General features: G+C 41.4%; 2 protein-coding genes across 2 annotated transcripts; one reads left to right on the top strand and one right to left on the bottom strand.

The window, feature by feature from the left end:
- Window positions 1-1,648: 1,648 nt before the first annotated feature.
- On the bottom strand, window positions 1,649-14,620 carry LOC116059662 (voltage-dependent calcium channel gamma-4 subunit-like). Its single transcript, XM_031312896.2, has 4 exons — window positions 13,838-14,620; window positions 5,574-5,657; window positions 4,466-4,606; window positions 1,649-4,014 (listed from the first exon to the last, which is right to left on the bottom strand). The coding sequence occupies exons 1-4, from the start codon at window positions 14,058-14,060 to the stop codon at window positions 3,488-3,490; spliced, it is 975 nt and encodes a 324-aa protein (XP_031168756.1). The 5' UTR covers window positions 14,061-14,620; the 3' UTR covers window positions 1,649-3,487.
- Window positions 14,621-17,227: 2,607 nt separating this feature from the next.
- zgc:161969 (uncharacterized protein LOC569044 homolog) lies at window positions 17,228-20,005 on the top strand. Its single transcript, XM_031312607.2, has 2 exons — window positions 17,228-17,578; window positions 17,881-20,005. The coding sequence occupies exons 1-2, from the start codon at window positions 17,378-17,380 to the stop codon at window positions 19,591-19,593; spliced, it is 1,914 nt and encodes a 637-aa protein (XP_031168467.1). The 5' UTR covers window positions 17,228-17,377; the 3' UTR covers window positions 19,594-20,005.
- Window positions 20,006-22,730: the final 2,725 nt, after the last annotated feature.

The following is a 22,730-nucleotide window of genomic DNA, read 5'->3' as shown; positions in this document are numbered from 1 at the left end:
TGGTGTTTCCACACACATACAAACTTTGAAAAAAATCCATCCATGCTGTTTAGAGTGAGATACGGTTTCTGAATGTGTCCTGCCTTCAGTCTCTGGGTGAGCTGTTCAAAATCGGCATGGCTTGTGACGTCACAAGCCGAAACGAGCAGGCTAACCGCAACCATTAGCTCGTAGCGTTAGCATGCTAATGCTAACGCTAGCATGCTACCTCGTTCTCAATAGCAAAGCACTGCTACAACACACACAAGTTCACCATAATCTACAAAAGAACTACTTCCATGTGCGCCCTCATTTAGAAGTCTCCCAGCTAATCCTGCCTTGTAACTGACCGAAGTTGTAGAAACAGCCTTTCTTTTACTGTCTATGGAGCTAGCTAGCTGACATGATCTACATCTGAGCTACTGCGCACGTGCAAGTGCAATCAAAGATAGTACAGAAGAAGAAGAAGAAAAGAGGTCTCACTCTGTAGCTAAAACAGAGACCAGGTGAAAAGAGGATCTGCAGCAGTGAGAGAGAGCGGTGCAGTACAACAAAAATATGGTGTTTTTTGAAAATTAAACCATGTAAACCTATTCTGGTACAACCTTAAAATACAATTATGAACCTGAAAATGAGCATAATATGGCTGCTTTAAGAAGCCTCCATTTTGTCTTAAAAAGTAAAAACATTCGACCTAGCAAAAAGAAATTTAAGAAATTTAACCTCAGCTGAATAGTCTATTTCTCTGCTCACACTCTTTTCTTCAATCGGTAAATTGAGATTCACCCGCATTGAGAAAAGAAAGGTTCAGTCTGCTCACTGAATAAATCAGCTCGGTGAGTGTTTAGAGATTGCAAAAAAGCCTAATTTGGTCAGGTGCGTCTCTCTGATGGCTTTTTAACATTTTGATCTAAGAGCGCTGCCATCAGCACGATGTGGAATGATTTATTTCTTTGCCAAACAATGTAGAGACTCTGAGGCTACTGATTCAGTCTTATGCAGCCGAACTGAAGAGGCATTCAGGACTCAGAGACGAAACGCAGCAATCAAAGGTCTTCAATGGAAATCAAGCTACACTGAGGTGAATGCTTATGACCGTAATTATTTTTGCATACATCCCATACATCTGTATCTGTATTCTGTTATACATAGTTGGAGGTTTGTTCTTTTGCATCAATTAAATAACCGTGTGGATTTTTAACCATCTTAGCAGCATGCCTCTAGGGATGGCAATGTCAGTCTGTTGGTCGGTCGATCCACCGCTTCCAGACTGAAACATCTCAACAACTATTGGAAGGATTCAAATAAAATTTTCTACAGACATTCATGGTTCCCAGAGGTTGAATTATTTATGTTAGTCGTTGATTTCTTGAAAAAAGAATTGAGTTTGAATGTGCTTATTTCACAATAATAGTAAGCCATGAATCAATATAAGCACATACAGTGAAGTACAGCTGCTGCATACACATGAATATAAACTATAGTCTCCATGTACTGTACTTTACCTTACACAAAGGAATATTTAATAGATTGACCCTTTTGACCGATAAAAGCAAAACCAGTGTGTGATTACCTGAATATGAAATGGTAAATTAAATTGTATGACCTATGCATCAAGGCATTATTATTGAGCCATATAATAACAAATAATGCTTTGAATCCTCTGTTGAACATTCAATGTTTTTTTTATTGTACTTTTATATACAGTTTTACATTACAAACAAATACATTTGGATTTTACCCCAAAACCGTAATATAAAAGTGTACACTCAGAATGGATCATACTGATGGCTTTCTTTTATTCTATGAGCTAAGCCTGGTATATGAAGTGTTATCTCTAACGGTATATCAAACACACAAAATACAATCAAATACGACTCTGTGGTTGGGTGAGCTCACTTGCCAAACCAGAACCCACTGAATAGCCCTAAGACTGAAATAAAATAAAAAAAACACCAGCTGGTTCTTTGAGAAAGCTCAAGCTCACAACACAGTCACAGCATTTAATAAATACAGTATGGCGTTTTTGTTTTTTTCTCCCTCAAATCATTTTTACCAGGTTTATCTTTATCCCTGGTCCATTTCCCAGCACTGCCACAAAGTAGGGAGAGGACCTCAAAAGTGTTTAACCTGCCACAACATAGTATTTCCTGAGAGAACTAAAAGAATCATGGACGTGCAGGATGACAGTATATATACACACACACACACACACACACACACACACACACACACACACACACACACACACACACACACACACACCTGACACACACACACACACACACACACACACACACACACACGTCTGGTTATTGAAGCCAAATCCTTCAGAGACGCAGAGCAGACAGCGCTTTCTGGGTCCTGTGTTCGACATGGGAGGGGGGGAAAACACAGCCAGATGGACTCACAGGCAATGTGACAGACAGACAAGCATTCTCCGCCTGGCTCTGATCCTTATCCATTAAACACTCTGTTTTCATTCAGAGCAAAGGGAAGTCCTGACCTGTGCCGTTTTCACAGTTCTAGGGTACATCTTTTTGTCAGCTGCTCTTCTCTTGTGACATACACAATGTCACATCCATCGGGAGGTGTTGATGGATGGATGGCCTGGACTGATATGGAAGTGAATGAAAAGGGGCCATTGAACATAGGTGCTCTACTGACAACATGGACATTTTGTTCGACTAACAAATGTCAGAGAAGAATAAGATTAAGGACGAGACGGCGAGGGAGACAAAACCTTTCATAGTTCATACTTTTCATATTTGGAGGATTGGATGGTTGACTTGTACAATCAGCTAAAATACTAAACATTCAATACATTACAACTCAGCAAGTCAATGATTTGTGAAGACATTGACTCCCAAACCATACTACCGTAAAAATATTTGTTTGTTTGTTTAAAAGGCCATGCATTATTCTAAAGGACTGTGCAGTTGTCTCTATCAAACATATGATTAGAGCATAAGGCAAGACCAAACTGGTTATGAGGACACAATACAAACTTTGGAGAAGGGTCGACACTTTATAGAAACTGCACACACAAAAGGAACACTTTCAAGTTGAAGAGTATATTTCATTTAGCACCTTGTTGAATAATTTACAGGTAGAATACTGCTGATTGGTACATCTCACACCCACAATGTTTAGTGACCATTACACAGACAAGGGTTGTGATCCACACACTGCTCAATAAAGCATTTTGACAGTTGAAAGATAACGCCAATTTCGAATCAGCTACAGCACAGATTATGTACATTTATTCTGCTTTGATGATCTCTACAGGCAGATAAATGAAGGTTCGGTTAACTGGCTCATCTTCCGTCCAGCTGACTGTCCTCTTTTCTCCTCAGGTCCTTTAAAAAAGGACAGTCTCTCCGAATACTGTGCATCTAAGGTGGCAGGCTATCACAAGCACTCAGGCTCCAACAGATTAGCCAACAGATTTTTCATTATTTACTATTCCTCCACGTCGAGGTGAACCTCAAGCCCAGCAACATGCCCATCACACCGGTGTGGTCCTGCGATTCACCCCGTCCTTTAAATCATTGGGGAAACAGTTATGGACCTGGAGGAACTCAGCAGACGCCTCATGTTCGGGGCTGTACGTGGTCTCCGTCACACTGTCCCTCGCCAAGGCGTACATAGACAGCTCGTCCAGGGCCCCACTGGAAGATGGCCTCCCCTTCAGACCGACCACAGGCGAGTTCTCTCGCGATGCCTCTGTTGAATGAGAGCTGGCGCGTGATGTCCGCCGGCGGTAGCGGAAGCTTGGTATCCTCGAGTACGGGGAAGAGGAAGAGAGCGAACGGATGAACTCGCGTCGCGCCTTCCAACGAACTTCCTTGTTTCTCTCAATGTAGATGTTGATGGCGAGGACAGCCACAGTTTCCGCCACTATGAAGGAGAGGGCGCCAAAGTAGAACGACCAACCGTAGGAGTAAGTGTACTTCTTGTCATCGTCCCGTTTATCACTGGGGTCTCCTGCATTGCTGGAGATGTAGACGATGATGCCAATTATGTTGCTCAGACCTGATAAACAAGAAACAGAAACAAGAACAGGAAAAAGGCATAGTGGCATGTAATGTAGCCTAGTGGATAAAATAGTGTAGACAAACAAGTAGAGAGGAAAAGTGAATATGGGGAGATCAATTATCCATGACTTTACCAGTAACAATGATGGAGCCCACAAACTCCCACTGTGTAAAGCTGTTAATCAGTCAGTGGTTACAGGACTCTCATCACTACCGAGATCATTAATAACACGTGTCCTCATCACTTGTGTGTGAGGTGTATGATAAATGGACATTCTGACCTTCAGTGAGGAATGGAGTTCATCTGTGTGATTGCACCTTTGATGATGACCAATATGTGATACACACAGGTGCTACATCAAGCAGCTTTTCTTTATTATAAAGCCCCAGTCCTTACATGATTGCTGATCGCTGGGAGCATGATTGACAAGTGTAATCCTCCAGCTCACCTGCAGCTACAAAGAGTATGCCTGCGCTGAGGAGGACGTTGCTGGTCTTGTTGTAGACTCGGCCCACCCCGACACACAGCCCGCCGAGCATCAACAGGATGGTGCTGAGGATGGGGAACACACTGGAGGCACGGACTATACCTGCAGAGATGGAGGAGGAAGCACATGACATGATGAATGTATAATCGGGTAAGTGATTAAGTCACTGTAAATGGTTTTAACACAGTTCATTAACCAATATTTGATTGGACAATAAAGAGTTACCGTTTAGTAAAAGATGAATACAAATGAATCAAATCATGAATCAATCCATATAACAGCACCCAAGTCAAATTATGAAGCAATTTATAGATAGCAAAATAAAACAATAAGCACATTAATAACAGTAAAGTAAAATGTCTTTTACTGTAAATTATTTAGATTTTCATTTTGTAGAGGCCTCATTTACCCAGTTCCCTCTCTTCTTACATCCACTTTTGGTGGCCTTGTTGTGACAAAACGTTGCTAATCAGCTGCAGGATGTAACGGATCTCTCACTCACTATCACCTCCCCAGAAATTAATCACTGTGCCATTTTACAAGTTTCCAAGGATGGATGAGCTTATTCAACTGTTAAGTCTTTTATTACGCCCTTTTTGTCTTTGGTCTGACTAATAGATTGAGCTTAGACTTTGTCCAAAGTCTTATAAGTCATCTTTGTTCCTCTCTACATATTATGCAGATAATCAATTGGCTGTGCCTTATGGTATACACTGCAGTGTTTGTAATATTGCTTTAAAATCATTCACAAGTACATGAACAGTCAGACATCCAAACAGACACATAAAAAAACAAATACCTTTGGTTGTGGTCACAGTCTGAGAAAAATGCTTGTAATTGAGTCCTGAACACATTTAAAACCTGTCTTACTGCTGTCAGAATTACTCTGCTCCCTTTCTCCACCTTTGTTCTGCATTTTATCAGTCTCTATATATAAAAGTATTGCCTGTTTGGAGACTGCTCTCAGAATCAAACAATAACACGCTGAAGGTTAGTGGACTTCCTGCATGCCCTGACAAGTAAAGGAATGATAAAGGCCAGACAAAGAGGACGAGTGGGGAGCACTTACGAAGCAGGTATTCAGAGCTGTCTGTGTCGTAGTCATTATCGTCGGGGAAATGGTTGATTCTGTAACAGCTGCCTTGATTGATGCCTGCAGGACAAAGAGAAAGAGTCTCCAAAATAATGATGACTTATAGTCCACAAGGTGCTGTAGACTGTTTAACCAACAAATAATAGGATAAAGAACACATGCATAAATCTCCTTTTGAGGCAAGCTGAAGCTAAACCAGATGTATTTGATGCTTGGGGGTTAGACTTTTGTTGTGAATCCATCAATCTCCAGTTTGTTTCGGTTGGTTATTACAGTAAAGAATGTGGGGCTGCTCGAGTCAGAGCCACAGTTGCTCTCAACCCAGTGTCCTGTTTTTTGTTAAACTGTGTCCACCCGAGTAAGACACTCCTGTGCTCTTGTCTCTGATAAAAGAGGAAGGAGTGGGAAGTCACTTTTCGGATGACCTCTGGTTATTTTTTGTCAACAGTGCAACTTCTAGACAAAGAAGAGACAGAGAGCAGCGGGACATGAAAAGGGAAACACAGCCTTTAACTCTTATTTTTTTTGTGGCAACTGTTAGCAATAAATACCACAGTCAGGCAAGTGTTAATTATACTGTTTAATATGAGAACTTGAACACTAAGAAAATACATTGTTTAAGTTTTTGTTTTTAATAAGCACTTTATTCTAAAACCATTGTTTTTCTTTCAGTGTATAGCTTTTGTTGGATGGAATAAACTGGATCCATACAGTACATATAGTGCACAAAAGGATTACCTTTATCCTCTGCCTGGTTTTTACCTCCAACCATAAATGAGACTTTGACCTTTGACCTAAACTGTATAAAAGTATGCTGAGGGTCAGACAAGGATTGTTCTTGTTCATATCTCTCTGAGTCCACCGCAAACCACACAAACTAAAGATGACAGCACAACGCACACATTTTGGGGGAAGAAAGGCTACGTGACAAGGTGTATGTGTTTGTGTGTTTCGGGATCAGTGCATACGCTTTGCGGCGGTGGGATTTAAGATTGCGTTACCCAGAGGGATTTGATGTCTTGTGTCCAAATCCAGCTCAGGTTAATGGTTGAGTGACGGGAGGAACAAGAAGCCTATTTAAACAACAAAAATACATGCTGTAAGCTTTTACTGTAATGCCGTTGTGAGTTGGAACTGGAGAATGGAGTGGAGGTAGAGAGAGAGAGAGTGAGAGAAGCCTGTAGCTGTAATTGTGAAGGATAATAAACAACACCTTGTCTAGAGAGAAGGGGGTTGGGGTTAATGGATGCGCTCAGTGCAATGGTGGTAATGCTGCGAGCCTTTTGGCTCTCACTTTTTGAGCTGTGAAAACCCTTCACACTTCAGTTATTCGGCAAACTACACCCCCAGAATCAAATGTGGGCTGGGCTGTGGCCTAATTTGCATCTTTTTTACCCCATGCATTATGTGTTCATGTGCGTATCTTTGCATTTCTCCCTTCATCCCAGGTAAGCAAGTGAGCATTCACTAAGCCCCCCCCAGCCTTAGTTACCGTTGCTACACCTGTCAAGCATTCAGTTCTCACACAGCACATAATGCAGTTTATGATAACAGTGGAACATTCACCACCTGAAATGTTAGTAATTATTGAAGCAATGAGACTTTGATTTCATATGAAGGTGGACAAAAGCAGGCTTCTCATTTCTAGCCGGTGACTGTCGATTATGCTAAAATGACAACTGACGCTGGCAGATTTATCAGCTGTAGCTAGCCTGCAAATTAAGCTAAGGTTAGCTGCATGAGTTGATTTCAAATGTTGTTTGAATATATATATATATATATATATTCAAACAACATTTGAAATCAGAACTTTGTTACAATATGCACTTGATGGTTACATATATGACACTGTGCTGAAAGACTGAGGTTAAAGCTGCATATGCCAGGCATTTAAATAAGGAAAAAATTGCTCTTGTATTGCAGTTTAACGCTATTATATAGCCTATTATAGGCATGAGAAGGAAAAATGACTTTTTCATTCTTACATAACCCTGTTTGGCTGCTTAGCTTACTTGTTCATATTTTCAAAGTGGATGTGCTAGTCGTAAACGGGCCATTTTTTGTTGTGCTGGAAATAAAAGTGTAGCTTACGTTAGAGAAAATAAACACACTTTTAATCAATTTAGTACACTTTTGCTCTTGTGTTCTTGGTTTTGGGAGGGATTAAAAAAAGGACACCACCCTCCAAACCCTTTAGCTTTGCCTTTTTATCCCTTTTCATCTCTAATGGCCCAACAGGCTCAGGCACAGATGATTCGAGCTGACCTACCACAGGATAAATGTCAACCTTTCCATTAACTGACTATACCAGTGACAGACACCTGTCAACTCCATTTCCCAGGTGCCAAAGGGTCAACAGCCATCATCGTCTATGCCACAGCTTTTAAGGGCACGCTTGCTTCCATTAACTAGGTCTGCTACTTAATAAGGGACATCAAATTAATTAGCGTCAAATCAGTCGGTGGAAATGGAGCACAAGTTTCTGTGTCTAGTCACTGATAGAAATAAAAGGGCTGTGGACTATTTTAAGCAGTGATGTGAGACTTTGTGCCTTGTGCAAAAACACATCTGGCTCTTGTAGTTAGATCAAGAACCGTGAAAATACAGACACCTTTACTAAACTGTGTCAAACTGCTTTAAAACATTAAAAAAAAATTCACCTTTGTGAACCCAGAACCCTATTAATTTTGACTTATACACAATATTCTCCTTGCTCTGCTCCAGTCTAGACCCAGCTACTCCAGCCAGCCTGACGCCTGTCCTGTCTTGTCTCCTGTGTGTGTGTGTGTGTGTGTGTGTGTGTGTGTGTGTGTGTGTGTGTGTGTGTGTGTGTGTGTGTGTGTGTGTGTGTGTGTGTGTGTGTGTGTGTGTGTGTGTGTGCAGGCTGTCAGCTGGACGCTTTGTGAAATGAAAAAAAAGGCCGAATGTTGACTATATAGCTGGGAGAGAAGGAGGAGGGAGGGAGCGGAGATGAGGGAAGAAGGTACAAGGAAATGAAACAACAAAAGCACAGGGAGCAGAAGAATTATGGAGATAAAAAATAGATAAGAGGCCACATAAAGAGAAACTCAGTCAGAGGAGGAGAGCAGGGAATCAATAAGAGAGAAATCAGGAAGGTAGAGACAGCGATAATGGGGAAAATGTGTTTTTTGTGCTACAAATGTTGGAGGACAGTTGTGCAATGTAAAAGCTGTGAAACTGAGTGGACAAGTAGAAACAAAGGTTTGCCAGACAGACATATAGCTAGTCACCTGAGTTATATAAAAAGTGCTTATCCACAAATTTGGGGGATGTTATAAAGTGATTGTGTTGTGACAAATTGAGAATCTCGCACAGTAAACACATGGGAAATAATATGTTCCCTGGACCTGACTGGAGTTGCAAAGCCCCATGCTGAGCATTTCCTCCTGTTCTCCATGGCAACCCGTTAGCCCTTAATAAGCTAATTTACATAAACAATCTCCAAGGATGCTTTTGACATTTTCATTGTATTTTGATACTCGCCACATAAGAGATGGCACTTCCCAAACCCCAAACCTCCTTCACCACATAACAGTACATAACTGCCAACACAAACAAGCACACAGACATGTGTACATGCATTGGGAGCAGCTGTGGTGCCACTGGCAACAGGATGATGCACATCATCATTATTTTGAATTAACGCTGCTCAGCCAATAAGGGAGCTGGTGTCTCCAGGAGTGCAGTATATCATGACCACGAGCTCCATGAGACACATGCCCCCACTTCCACACACTTCAATTGCTCTGCAAATAGATTGATGAATAAACCAATCAGAAGTGACTTTAATATCGCATTTCACAAGTAGCCAACAGTGGGTGATGCACTTTCAGTTATACACATAACAGATCTACAAGGAAAAAGGAGTAGCAGCACCATGTTCTGCTTTGTTCTTATCCTTGATGCTTTTTAGATCTCCGACACTGATGAGGAAAAGCGCTCTGAGGTTTACAGCAGGTGGGATGGGTAGGTTTTATGAAGCTGTACACTGTTACTGGGCCTTGATATCAAACGCAGACATGCACGCACAACTCACAGACTTCACATGCAATTACTTTGGAAGCAAGGAATGCCAGGACAAAGTATAAAAGCAACTGTATAATCAAATAAAGTTTTATTTTTCTTTCAGCCCATGTGAGGATGAAAGAAAAGCATTTTTGGAGAATACATCAGTGATTCAGTGTTGATATGACTGACAGTTGGTTAATTAAATTGTCAGCAGGCAGCAATTTCTTCAAACACAGCTCTGCTTGGGGTTGACTGTGCATGTGTATCCACGAAGATCTATCAACCCCTACCCTAACCACGTAGTCTGTTGTGAAAGCTGTTATGCTTTGTCACTTACTTATAAAAATGTAATATTTAATGTGTTTTCAACATGATGTTAAAGATATTATTGAATGATCTATTGCACTGCAGCCCTCGGTTCTCTCTTACATATTGTATATTTCCCAAGTGATTGAAACCTAATATTCGGTCAGAACAATGAGGACAGTGCCACTTTAGAAAACAGCAGCCTATATGAGTGTTAAAATACATTATTGTAGTTGCTTATTTCCAGTGTCATTCTAGTATTATAAAATTGTCAGGACAAAAACCCTGTCAAATAAAAATGTAATACATGTTTAAAAAAGGGATTCAGATTGCTATACTTTCCTTTATCCCTGTCCTTTTCTAATGTATTAAGTGGTAATCCCGGTGTTCATCCTAAAAAACTACCTTTTAAAAATGTTTTTACCATTACAGTCCCAAGATATTAAATTAATCTTTATGTTAGTTGGATGGATGGTAAAGGGATGAAACAACTGAAAGCTATGAGGAATGTAAAATGTTAGTATTGAAACAACAGAAGCCCTGCTACTTCTGGACAATTAAAAGCTCAGTTGAATGAAAAGCTCAACATTTTGGGAAACACCTTTTTGCTTTCTTGCTGAGAGTTAGATAAGAAGATCAATACTCTCATGTCTGTACGGTGAATATGAAGCTACTGTTAGTTTAGCAACCAGTTAGCTTAGCTTAGCACAAAGATAGGAACTAGGGGCAGACAGCTGGCCTGGCTCTGTCCAAACTAAACTAAATCTATCTACGAAAGCATCAAAAATGGCGTTATGTACTGAAAGATGGAATTTTTGTTACCATTGGGCAGAAGGAGGATAGCTGTTTCCCTCCATGTCCAATCTTAATGCTAAGCTAAGCTAACTGGCTGCTGGTGATAACTTCATATTTAACAAACAGCCATGAGAGTGGCATTGATCTTCTCATATAACTTTCGGCACGAAAATTTAAAAGGAGAAGAGAAATTGAATGCACCCAAAATGAAAAGGGGCAGGGGGGTTGTGGGTTTGAATGAGGTGACAGAGGTTCATTAAAAAATGAAGCAAAAAAAAAATATGACGAGAGTTCAACCTATTAAGAGATGAGGAGACAGAGAGCACATCAAGCGGAGGAGAGGGGGAGGGAGTGTCGAGGTGGAAGTTGGGGCCTGCTGGCTAATAAGTGCCCCCGCATGGCTTCTCAGTTGTTGCACTTTAATTACAGACTTGTGGAGCATGGTGTGAATGGCAAAGTGACCCCCCCCCCCCCAAACCCAACTGTTCCATGCCTCGCCACTCACGCTAACTCACCACGAGCTGGGGTGTTCACTGTAAATATGTACCTGCTAATTAGATTATTTCTCATTCTCAAGAGTTGGTTTTATGTAATCGAGTCACACATGAGCAACAGCCTCTGATGCATTGCCGATTCTGATGCAAATTAGGCGCACTCAGTGCTACCCTGGCCTCACAACATTCATGTGGGAAAACAAACACAGCAGAAAAAAGCAAAACAGTTGTTGAGAAATGCACAAATGAGGGTAGTGCTGACCTCACTTTAAAGCAGCCCTCATGCGATATATATTCCTGCCTGCTCCTTTAAATGTCATGCAGGCCTGCTGGAGAACATTCATTAAAGGGTTCTGAGAAGAAAATAGTGCTGAACGGCTGCTATGTGTGTTACAGCAACGTGTTGCCGCTGAGAGAAAGACATGTTGTCGCTGATCTGTTCAGCTAAACGTGGGGATGTTTTCCCCTGTAGCTGTGATACACACAGAGCCGTCCCCATCAATAACCCAGTGTGCTTCTCATTATGACCGGAGGGGTGTCTGTGTCTTCCTTCCTTGTCTTCTCCCTTTCTCACCTATACTTATGAGTCTCCATGACAACAGATTGTCCAGCAGCTTCTTGTAGTTTTAAGCAGAGGCACAGAGGTGAAACTATTAGCACTGGAGAGAATGATAGAATAGGCTGGCCTTTGTACAAATGATGCATTCAAAAAGAAGTCTCATTGCACAGAGTTCCAACCTCATCAGCATCCATTGAGTCTCTACTGTCATTATTCCACGTTCATTATTTACTTCAAAGCACTGATGGGAAATGATGCTTGACATAATCGTTGGCTGGCATTTGAAATTTCATTTAATTTCTTGGGGTCTCAGAGGATATTGCACACTGTGAATCTCTCCACATCACAGACAGGTACCCAGCTAAGCAGGACTCTCAGTAAATTGCAAGTGTCATAACACACCAGTGTGCTTCACATGTGTCTAAAAGTGTCCATCTTCCAGAAACAGTTTAATCATTGATGACAGCTCACTATATGTGGGCTCTGATGACATTAAGTCTTGAAAATGGGAATGAAGCCAATCCACAGAATACACAAAAGAACCTGATCTGACACCAAAACAGATTTTTACAAAGGCAATAAAAGTATTTAGTGTCCAGGTAAAATGTTTTATATATATATATATATATGTAGACAAACACTTAAGTTTTAAATATTCAGCTGACAAAACAAGACGAAACAAAACAGGTTTATATACCTTTTAAAACGTCTTGTCATCAATTAAAACCCTCATTGTATCCACACCAAAAACCATGCTGTTAAAAGAAAATGCATAAAAGAAAGAATTTACTGTTGTGAGAAGGTGTTGTTACTGCAATAATGCTCCAGAAGTTACAATAAGGCTGTGAGTAACCCTGCTGCTGGAGCACAATGTGCTGTTTAGTGTGGACACCTCATACATCTCTCTGTATCTCTAAAGTGCCTTCCTGTATAGGCCTACATAAAGTCCTTCTTAATTCTGTAGTTTAGATAGAGTTTCATAGGCCCTGTTGGCATGCACACACAAAGCTAAATATGTGTGGTGGGACTGTTTTGTATTCCAGCAGTGCATTTGAAGATACATTTAGTCAGTTTTTGGTATGCCTACATTTCAAAACGTAGGCTTTCTGAACAAATTCTGAAGATACGCGAGTTTCATGTCGTTGCTTTCATTTATTTGTTAAATCTGTGTCTATCAATCTCTGCGTCATGGTCATGGCATGAAGAAATCCATCCGGTCACATCGACTCACTCATTGATCGCTGAGGCGAGAAATCAAGGGGTGGCCGGAAGGACGATTGGGTAAGACTTGGCTGCCTCTAAAGTAAGACGTCACTGTCAAATAATTCAAAAACACTCTCCAAAAGGATGGAAGAGGGGATGTTTACCAAAGGTTCTAAAACAGAATGATTTTTTTGCTTGGACATGACGCGAACTCAGAGTCATCTATTTTTAAATCACCGGGCATGTTTCCATAGCAATTTCAGGGATGTTGCCAAGCAACAGCATCGATACAATGAAGACATGAATGAAAGTAGACAAACAGTGCGCACATTTCTTGGCAACGACCGGCTTAAAAGTGAATGGGCTCAGACGCGCCGGTTTGGCATCGCAGTCTGTTGCAGACTAGGCCTATAACACAGCAGTATTTATTGTGTGGGCCTATGCTTTTACAATGCCATGTAACTGTTGGCATACAGCTTGTGTTGCGCGCTTAGCGGGACACCGGCCGCTTGTTTCTCGTTTATCTGCTATTTCAGCGGTATTAAAATCCGTATGTGTGCGTATCGAGGCTTTCTCCATCTGACCTATAACCTCTAAAAGTTGTTCCAACTTTATGGCCATTTTCTTGTTGTTTCCTCATCTCCCGATTAAAAGATTTGGCGTGCGTAAAAGGAGTTCGTCCTTTTGTGCGCCACTGAGAAACAAAAGACTCCTCGGAAAAAAAGACAAAATTCAAACTATTTGTTTTACCAAAAGAAAATTAAATCCTGCATCTATATCAAATTACCATGCAGAGCCCTCCATATGTTGCCGGTGTACAGGGACCTAAAGTGAGACTATTGGAGCAGGCTTACCTTCAATACAACATATTCTCCACAGCCCGGAGTGGGTGAGATCGCCTCTCTTGGTTTTGGGCTGTGACTGGGTCTCGTCTGTGGTGGCGTTGGTGGAGTTGCAGATGTATGCCCGCGAATAGAGCCAGTAGTCCGTGCCGATGGCGATGGTCATCAGGCTAAAGGCAGCGAAAGCCCCCAAAGTGGCCAGTAGCGTTTGAACCCTGCGGTCACACCAAGCCATGGCGCTTCATACTATTCCACACTCTCACCGGTCCAACATGCGCTCACCGGAGCGCGTCAGGGCGCGGATCCTGGTCATATGTTTATGTGTGTCCACTCTCTCTGCTCCTCGGCTAAAAAAAAAGTCAAGCCCAAAAAAAGTGAAAGAAGCTGGACTATTGTCTGAAACGTTCACCTGATGCTCAACACCAACTGGACGCAGCTGTGAATATGAGAGGACACCAGTTGTGCCCACTCCAGAGGCTCCACACAGGTTGGAAGCGCACAGGACAGCACGACCGCAACATACCAATTCAGAACACTTCAAACCTCCTCACCACTTCAGTCTTCTGTTTTTTTCCCCCTTTTATCTTTGCCTCAAAACACTTTTCTCTGTTCCTACACAAACTGCGCCTCGGTTAAAACCCATTGCTACGTCAATGGCTCTAACGTGAGACCCCACCCTCACCAAATCTAACCAATGGAGGTGCTGTTGAATAAAGGAAGGACAAAAAACTCTTAGCATTACAATTGGATCACTAACGCATTTAAAAGATGTGGAATATTTGGGAAAATATTAATTAGCAAAACAATCTGTCTCTCAGCTGAGGCATTTGGACACTCTTCACTGAATACAGAAGCTATGAATATTACCAAACTCACAGTCAGCTGTCACAACAATGAGGAAGGGGGAGTGAAATAATGAGGAGGTTTTGACACAAAGGTCCTTCTCTTTGGTGCACTAACAAACATCCAATCCCCCGTGGAACAGACCATTAAAAAAAGCAATTTGATGTATGGCGAGTGCACGTTCTCACCAAGCACACTGTAAATCACTCAGATTCAAAGGATTTCCCAAGATTGGATGGATGGATGGATGGATAGATAGATAGATAGATAGATAGATAGATAGATAGATAGATAGATAGATAGATGTGATCATTGCCAAGTAAGAGAGGAATACATTAAACATGTGAATAACTTGCAGAATCTCCATCTCTCAGACACACTCGCACAAACTCTTCCCTCTTCTGCTTACGACTTTGATCATGCAGCCGACAAATCTGTTTATTAAACATGCAAATAAAATGCCATTCATGCCCATGTGAACACCAGATTAAAGATAATGCATCTCTGAGCCAGAAAGAAGGTTTTCAAACTAGCCGGGAAACACTTTATTGGATGGCTTCGACCGGCACAGCACATCTGGCTTGATAGTACTGCCAATGGTTTCTGTAGAAATCTGGCCCGGGGATTGGGTAATTTCACCCTGTTGTTCATCTTAGAATAAGAATTGGCTATGTTTTTGTCTGTGAAATTATTGTGAATGTGCCACATTTATGGAAAGAACAGCTTTCAACGAACCAAACCAACTGATATGCACTAATGCCATATACTAATACAAAAATACAACAACTAACAAAACATGGCAAAGTAGCCTGAGCAGAAATAAAAAGAGGTATGAAGTTAGGACAATGTCTGGTTGTGTGTGGAGCGGTTTCTACTTCAAGGAATTTTAACACAAAGATGTTGAAGTTCTTCTCCAGACATGTTTTAAAAACATATAAAAAATACTTTGAATAGCCTAATAGCTTCACTTTCACAACAAAGTTCAATTCAATTCTTAAAATGACATCTACTCCTTCTCCCTGATTGAAAATATATAATCCTCTACTTCACTGTAAAGTCCGGTCTCAGTGTGTTTGCACTGCAGGCTTCAAGTTTCCACATCACACTTGTGTAAGTGGACCATGTTTGTCACTAAATCATGCTCATATTTTCACATGGTAAACTCAGATTACAGAGAAATGTTCCTCCTTCAGCAGATGAATGTGAAAATATTTGTATAGTGTACATCTCTGCACTTATATCATTCTGCACAGGGAATATCAAGCATCCAAGTGAAGTAGCAATCAGAGGAACAGTTTTGAGTGGAGGGGAACATTAAATGCTATCAAAAATATTTGAACAGTTTGAGAAGGTGCACTGTCAGCTATGTTTTGATTTGGTGAAAGCATAAGCCTATAAAACCAGCCAATAACAATGTTTAACCAAATCAATTTTAGCCTTTTTTTATGTATTTGAAATATATATCTATTGTAGATTATGAAATGTATTTGAAACAGCGTAAACCACAGACTACAACAACACACAGCCATTTCTCCAGTGTCTGGTCCACTTGAAACACTCACCTTTCCCTCTCTATTGTCTGTCTGCTGGACCGATTATTATATACCACACCTTATCGATTATTGTTATATAGGCTACTATACCATATACCATGTTACATTGTTATTCTATGTTATTGTTGTATACAACATATTACATTAAACATTTAATAAGTTATTCTGTTCTATTGCTGCATACTATACTTCTACTATATGATGTTTTATTGTCGTACTATATAGGCCTATATTATGTTATTCTATACTATATTACTACACGACTGTCTCATTTCCCCACTTATATCATCACGTACCATATAATACCATATTATGTGTGTAACATTGACTCTTGCACTATATTCTATTATATTAATAGAGAAAAACACTGAGTACCATTACTTAACCATATCATTTATTAAGCTGCTGATGCTGTTTACTTAGACCTGTTGACTATGCTGCTATTAATCACACCACTGTCACTTTATCAGCACCACTCACTTTAACATATTTTTTGTCTCCAAATACTCTGTATAGTTTCTATCATTTTATTCTATTTTAGTTTGTATACTTCTTTTTATTATTTCTGTTACTTTCTATCCATATTTATTTCTGCTTTTTCTGTTGTACTGCTGAAACAACCGAATTTAGTTTGATGTATTATGTTATTTTATCTTGTCTTGTCGTATCTTATCTTCTTTCTTTGTTTCTTGTCTTATCATATATTTCCTTGTATGGCTATTCTATGTCATTACTGTTCATTTGATGTTTTCTCTATTGTTGTAACATTTTTACTTCCGCAGCCCTGATGGTGGCGCCAACTTGCAGCAGCAGGACCCGAAAAGGGAAAAGTACGACCATTAATGTGAGTAAAAATCACAAGGAAAGGACCCCTGACGTCACGTTGTGGGCGCACGTGTCTGTACGACGCATGCGCAATACTCCACTGTGCCTATTCTCCCAATGGATTTTGCAGACTCTCAATGCGCATGTGCTAAAGTAAACAGTGACGACAGTGTCCTCTCCTTCGTCGTTTTCAGAGCAACATCTGAACAAAGGCCTGCCCCTTTTCATGAGGATTTCTCTACCGCCATCGTTACTTTACGTGTAATCACGATTACTAAATCGGATTACGATACTTTTATTATATTTCAAGACGTCGATAACAGTATAGATAATGTCCGAAATTGATGTTGATCACAATGAAAGCAGCGGCGAGACCAAATCGGCCATGCATACTTGGCGTTATCGCCACCATTTCACGTACAAGGCAGATCAAGGAAAAAATATCATCGTCCAGTGTAATCTATGTCTGCCGAGGGTAAATCTGCTGTCCACGTCGAAAACCTCAACATCAAACCTAAAGAAGCATTTAGACGTAAGTCACACAAAGTAAATTCCCTGTAATGACCTCCTGTAGCCGTCCTGTTAATGTTTTAAATAGTCAATGAATGAATAGCTCCTCTCGTGATAAATAACGTTACATTCTAGCTGCATGTTGATTACCAACTCTTGGCGCTGGAGGCTCTTTATGTTCAACTTCGCTAAAAAAAAAAAGCAATAATTTACAAGTGGTATTTTCATTGCATATGAAGTTTATAAACTAATGGAAACTCAGAACATACAAATGGCACACCTCCAACAACTAACATGAGCCCTTACTGGTGTTTTGTCTTGCAGAGAACACACCTGGGCTGTGAAGCCAGGCCTGATGTCAAGAGGGGGAGGAAGAAAGAAGAGCACAACGGTGAGGAGAGCAGGCACTGCCAACTCAAAAAGCTTAAAGCGGAAATCATCTCCAAATGCATGACCCAAGCAAAGATCGATGAGCTGATTTTCAACTTCATTGTGGAAGATTGCCAGTCATTTTATGTGCTAGAGCAACCTGGCTTCAGAAAACTGATTTCAGGCTTAACTGAAGGGCTAAAGTCCATGGACAGGGTGACCTTGTTTACAAAGGTGGACCAGGGTTTCTCCAGGATGCGAGAAGAGCTGATGGCGAAACTCAGCAGCATCCAGTACGTGTGCACCACGGCTGACATCTGGACAGCCTACAACAGAAGCTTCTTTGGGATGACCTGCCACTGGATTGATAGACATTCTTTGGAGAGGAAATCTGCTGCGCTGGGGTTCGCACGGCTGCAGGGCAGAATCACGCATGACACCATAGCTGGACGGATACATGACATCCACGTGGCATACAATATTGAAAGTAAAGTTCAGACCACAGTCACCGATAACGGAAGCCCCTTCATCAGTGTGTTCAAAGAGTTTGCAGTGGACAGCCAGGAAAGTGACGATGACATTGGGTTCTACGAGAACGTGAGCACCGTCCTCGAGGGGGAGCCAGAGCAGGACATGCTCCTGTTTCTGCCCACTGTGCAGCGCTGCGCATCACACATCCTGGAGCTGATTGTCACTGAGGACTTTTGGCAGGCTGTGTCACAGGGGCCCATGTGCCAGCTACATTACAGTACAATGGCCAAGGTGTTCGCCATATGGAGCAAATGCCACCATCTCCAGGTCGGTATGGATGCAGCAGAGGAGATAGGAAAGATGGCCCTTGTTGTGCCTGCTGTCATACGCTGGAATGTGGAGTACTGTGCTGTGCAGAAGATCGTCTCTCTCACTGAGCGGGAGCTGACGGAGCTGTGTGCCCGCCTGGAGGTCTCACGCATGCAGCAAGAGGAGATGGCCTTCCTGAAGGAATACGTGACTGTGTTTCACCCGCTCGCTTTTGCACTTGAACTTTTCCAAGCGGAGCAGAAATGTTACCTGGGTCTGGTCATCCCGACCGTACTCAGTCTGAAGAACAAGTTAAACGAGCAGAAAGACGCTGCAAATTACTTCGGCGATGTCATCAATGCCATTGTAGTGGCTATTGATGTGCGGTTCCAGGAGCTGTTTTCCAGCACAGAAGCGAAGATTGCAACAGCGACAACTCCTCAGTTCCGTTTGTGGTGGATGGCTGCCTCTGACAGAGAGGAGATGTGCTCCCTGCTGGCTACAGAGGCATCCCAGATTGATCCCTGTAACATAACCGAGGCAAACCCCAGCCGGAATCTGTCGACCATTGAATCTGAAGATGACTTCTTCAGCTACGGGTCTGTGAAGCCCACCGTTCAGATCCAGCAACGGGGAGTGATGGACGAGATCCGCAAGTACGTCGAAGGAACGGGGAAGAGCCTGGAGTGCCTTCAGGACTTCCCCAGAATGAAGCAGCTTTTCCTAAAATACAACACCACCCTGCCATCCACGGCCCCTGTCCAGCGTCTCTTCAGTCAGAAAGGCAACCTGGTCACCTCACAGAGAAACCTTCTGACTGATGACTACTTTGAACGCCTTCAGCTTTTGAGATACAACATTAACGTGTGTACTTTGGTCACCCAGTGAATACATTGCCGGTGACTCTCTCAGCCTTTCAGTAGATACAGAATCAAACCATACTGTGCTAAAATCATTACAGAAAAACATAAGAGTAATATCTAATTTCAGACAATTTAGCCCAGATGTTTTCTAATCTTCCTCCCCTATCTGTTTTAATAGGCATAGCCTATATCTCCGTTCCTGAATGGCCTAATGGAAATATCTAATTGACAATCATTGACAATGACATCCAAGGACTGAATATACTGACAAAAGCATCTTCCTATCTGTGCTATTGTTGTGATTTGAAGTTGCCACAGAGTAAATTGAACTGATTTTGTCTTTCAGTTAAGCTAGTTTGTTTTTTCTACAGGTGCTCAATGAGAATGCATCTCCTGTCTGTATGTTTTATATCACATATAAAGAGACAAGGAAAGAGCCTTTTGTGTCTTGCCTTTTTTTTCTCACAAAAAACAGGTGGAAAACAAAAGTAATTGTATTAGTGACCAGTTGGGATCAGCTGCCTTATTTGCATGCAGACCTAGTGGATCAACAGATATGATTACTGTTTCAAAGAAGCCCGTGTTTGTGAGTGAGGAAGACACAGATCACACAAACGCCAACAGTTCCAGTGCTGCAGAGTCCCAAGTGTATTCCCTGCCACACATGCCCAGATGTCAGTTAAGAGCTTCCGTCTTGTCAGACTGCTGTCTGGAGACCAAAAGGAGGCTGTCAGAGCATGCAAACACAGGCTCTGTGTGGACCCGAGCTGTCAAAAACATGGCACTTCTGAAGATGCCAATCCCGAGAGAGTATCAAACGCCCTGGGATTTGCTTTTTCTTCTTTTCAACATCATTGCATGTATGAATCTAAATGTATATATTCCAGTTATCTTTCGTCTTCTTCATTTTTTAGGAAGAGATATAAAACCTCCCAGCAGTGAACTGCTCTGAAACTGCCCTCGCTGCTCCAAAGTCTATTCTGCTTGAGAGACAGGGTATTGGGATTCTATTCAACGACACATCAGCTGATAAGGGGAAAAGCAGCTTGAACAACTGGTTGCAGAGAAAGGACAAGGTAAATGTGTGTAGCTGAAGGACTGCTGCAGAAATACAATATGTTAGAGGGCATGCAACCAGTTCAGAGTTGTGATTTTAAATGAAAATTGTACAATATTAGTATTAATTTTCTTTATACAACCCATTACAAACATTTTTGATAATCCCTCAGATTGTAATGTCAAAATAAGTTCTTGCACAACCATCAAGTCTTAGAGAGGGGTGCGTTGGATCAAAAACTCCTGACTTGAAAAGAAAACCAAAGAATCCTGCACCCTGTCCATCCCTTGAACTCACTTTTTTAACGAGACGTTGCGGTCCTCAGACCTTCATCAGGCAAAATTCATACAGACAAACATTTACATGCGAACAGCACCATAAGGGCCATAGGCTTTTAACCAGGAATAAAACGCCAATCAGAGGACACCAGAAACATCACCTGGGATGCACAATAAAATTATGGTCAATGAGCAACACAAATTCAATACTCAGCTCTTACTATTGTTATACATAATGTTATAAAATGTTTTGCCAGTATTATAGAAAATCAGTTAACATTACACAATAGGGACATTTAATGAGAACATGTTTACAAACCCGGCTACATCGTGAAATATGAGATTAAAGAAAATGTAAACCGATTTTTTATATTGGCAAGATTAGCATGGTATTCATTTTTTTATTGGAGGAAGTCGTAGATTTTAAAGTGCTCATATTATGCTTTTTCCCTTTCCTTTGTGTTATACTGTATCTTTTTTGTGCACGTTATAGGTTTACAAAGTGAAAAAGCCCAACGTCCACCCCAAAGGGACTTACCATCTCCAACAGAAAACACTGTTCACAAACTGCTCCAAGCGGATCTATTGTAGTCCAGCCTTTACTTCCGTGATGAACATGCGTCACTTTGTAACACACGTTATAATGCTCGCCTAGCTGCTGTGTGGCACGCCCTCATACTCTGCTTCTGACTGGCTAGTAGTCCTTACCTAGCTACTGCGCATGTGCGACTCCCAACAAAGATGGAATAGAAATGTGATGCCTCACTCTGTAGCTAAAACAGAGAGCTCAACACATAGGGTGAAAAGAGGAGCTGCAGCAATGTGCAGTACAACAAAAATGTTTTTTGAAAATTAAACCATGTAAACCTATTCTGATATAACCTCTAAATACAATTATGAACCTGAAAATGAGCATATGAGCACTTTAAAGCTATAGTGCGTAGTTTCTGTCGCCCCCATGAGGAATTCTAAGTAATGACAACACTGTTGGCGCGTCCACGTGATACAAGCCTTCTGTGATCGAGCACAGCCCCCACCCCTCCTCTACGCAGTTGCTAGTAGCCAATGAGGACACTGAGGCTTAAAAAAAAAAAAACATGGACTCTTCAGAAGAGGTAATTATCTTCACTCGAGTTTCTGCGCGCGATTGTCACCGCTATACTGAGAAATACAGAGAGTTGTGGAGCATGATAGGGTCCCCCTATCTTAAATGTACAGGGCAGAAAATTTTACTGTGGAAAAATAAATGTGTCACTACTCTCTGGTTGAGAAACTACAGTGGTGATGAAATCGTCTCAAAATATTTCTTGTCATTTATCGGCCGACATGTATGCCGATACCGTTATCTCTGCACTGAGCTAATATTAGCCGCTGGCTGCTTTATCCAATATGAAAGTTTGGCTTAAAACGGCAAGCTTAATGTTAAACATTATCAATAATAAACTTTCATTTGAAGATTCAGTGATTGGCCCATAATAATTTCCAAACCATATTGCACTTACGTCCTTTACTGTGTTAATGTTCTTGTTGGCTGCAGTCATCCAAAGCTCCAGGGACATGGGAGCCACGAGGAGTAGAGATCTTCCTAAGATGTGATTTCTTGTGTTTGTCATGGAAGAACCACATTTCAAGTGTTTCCCTACCTTCCACTTCTTGTATCATGGGATGAGGTGCAGCTCTGTGAAACTCTGGATAGGATCAGCAGGCAAATGAAGTTAATGAATATAAATATTATCTTTAATATACAGATGAAGAAGCCTGCCACCTGTTGGACAAAGAGGTACACTACAGTAAATGCCACTTATTCAGTGACTTGAGAAAATTTAA

Source organism: Sander lucioperca, chromosome 21, assembly GCF_008315115.2.
Source record: "Sander lucioperca isolate FBNREF2018 chromosome 21, SLUC_FBN_1.2, whole genome shotgun sequence".
In the NCBI taxonomy this organism is placed as follows: Eukaryota; Metazoa; Chordata; class Actinopteri; order Perciformes; family Percidae; genus Sander; species Sander lucioperca.
The sequence above is the reverse complement of the archived record's forward strand: the minus strand, read 5'-3'. Positions and strand labels throughout refer to the sequence as shown.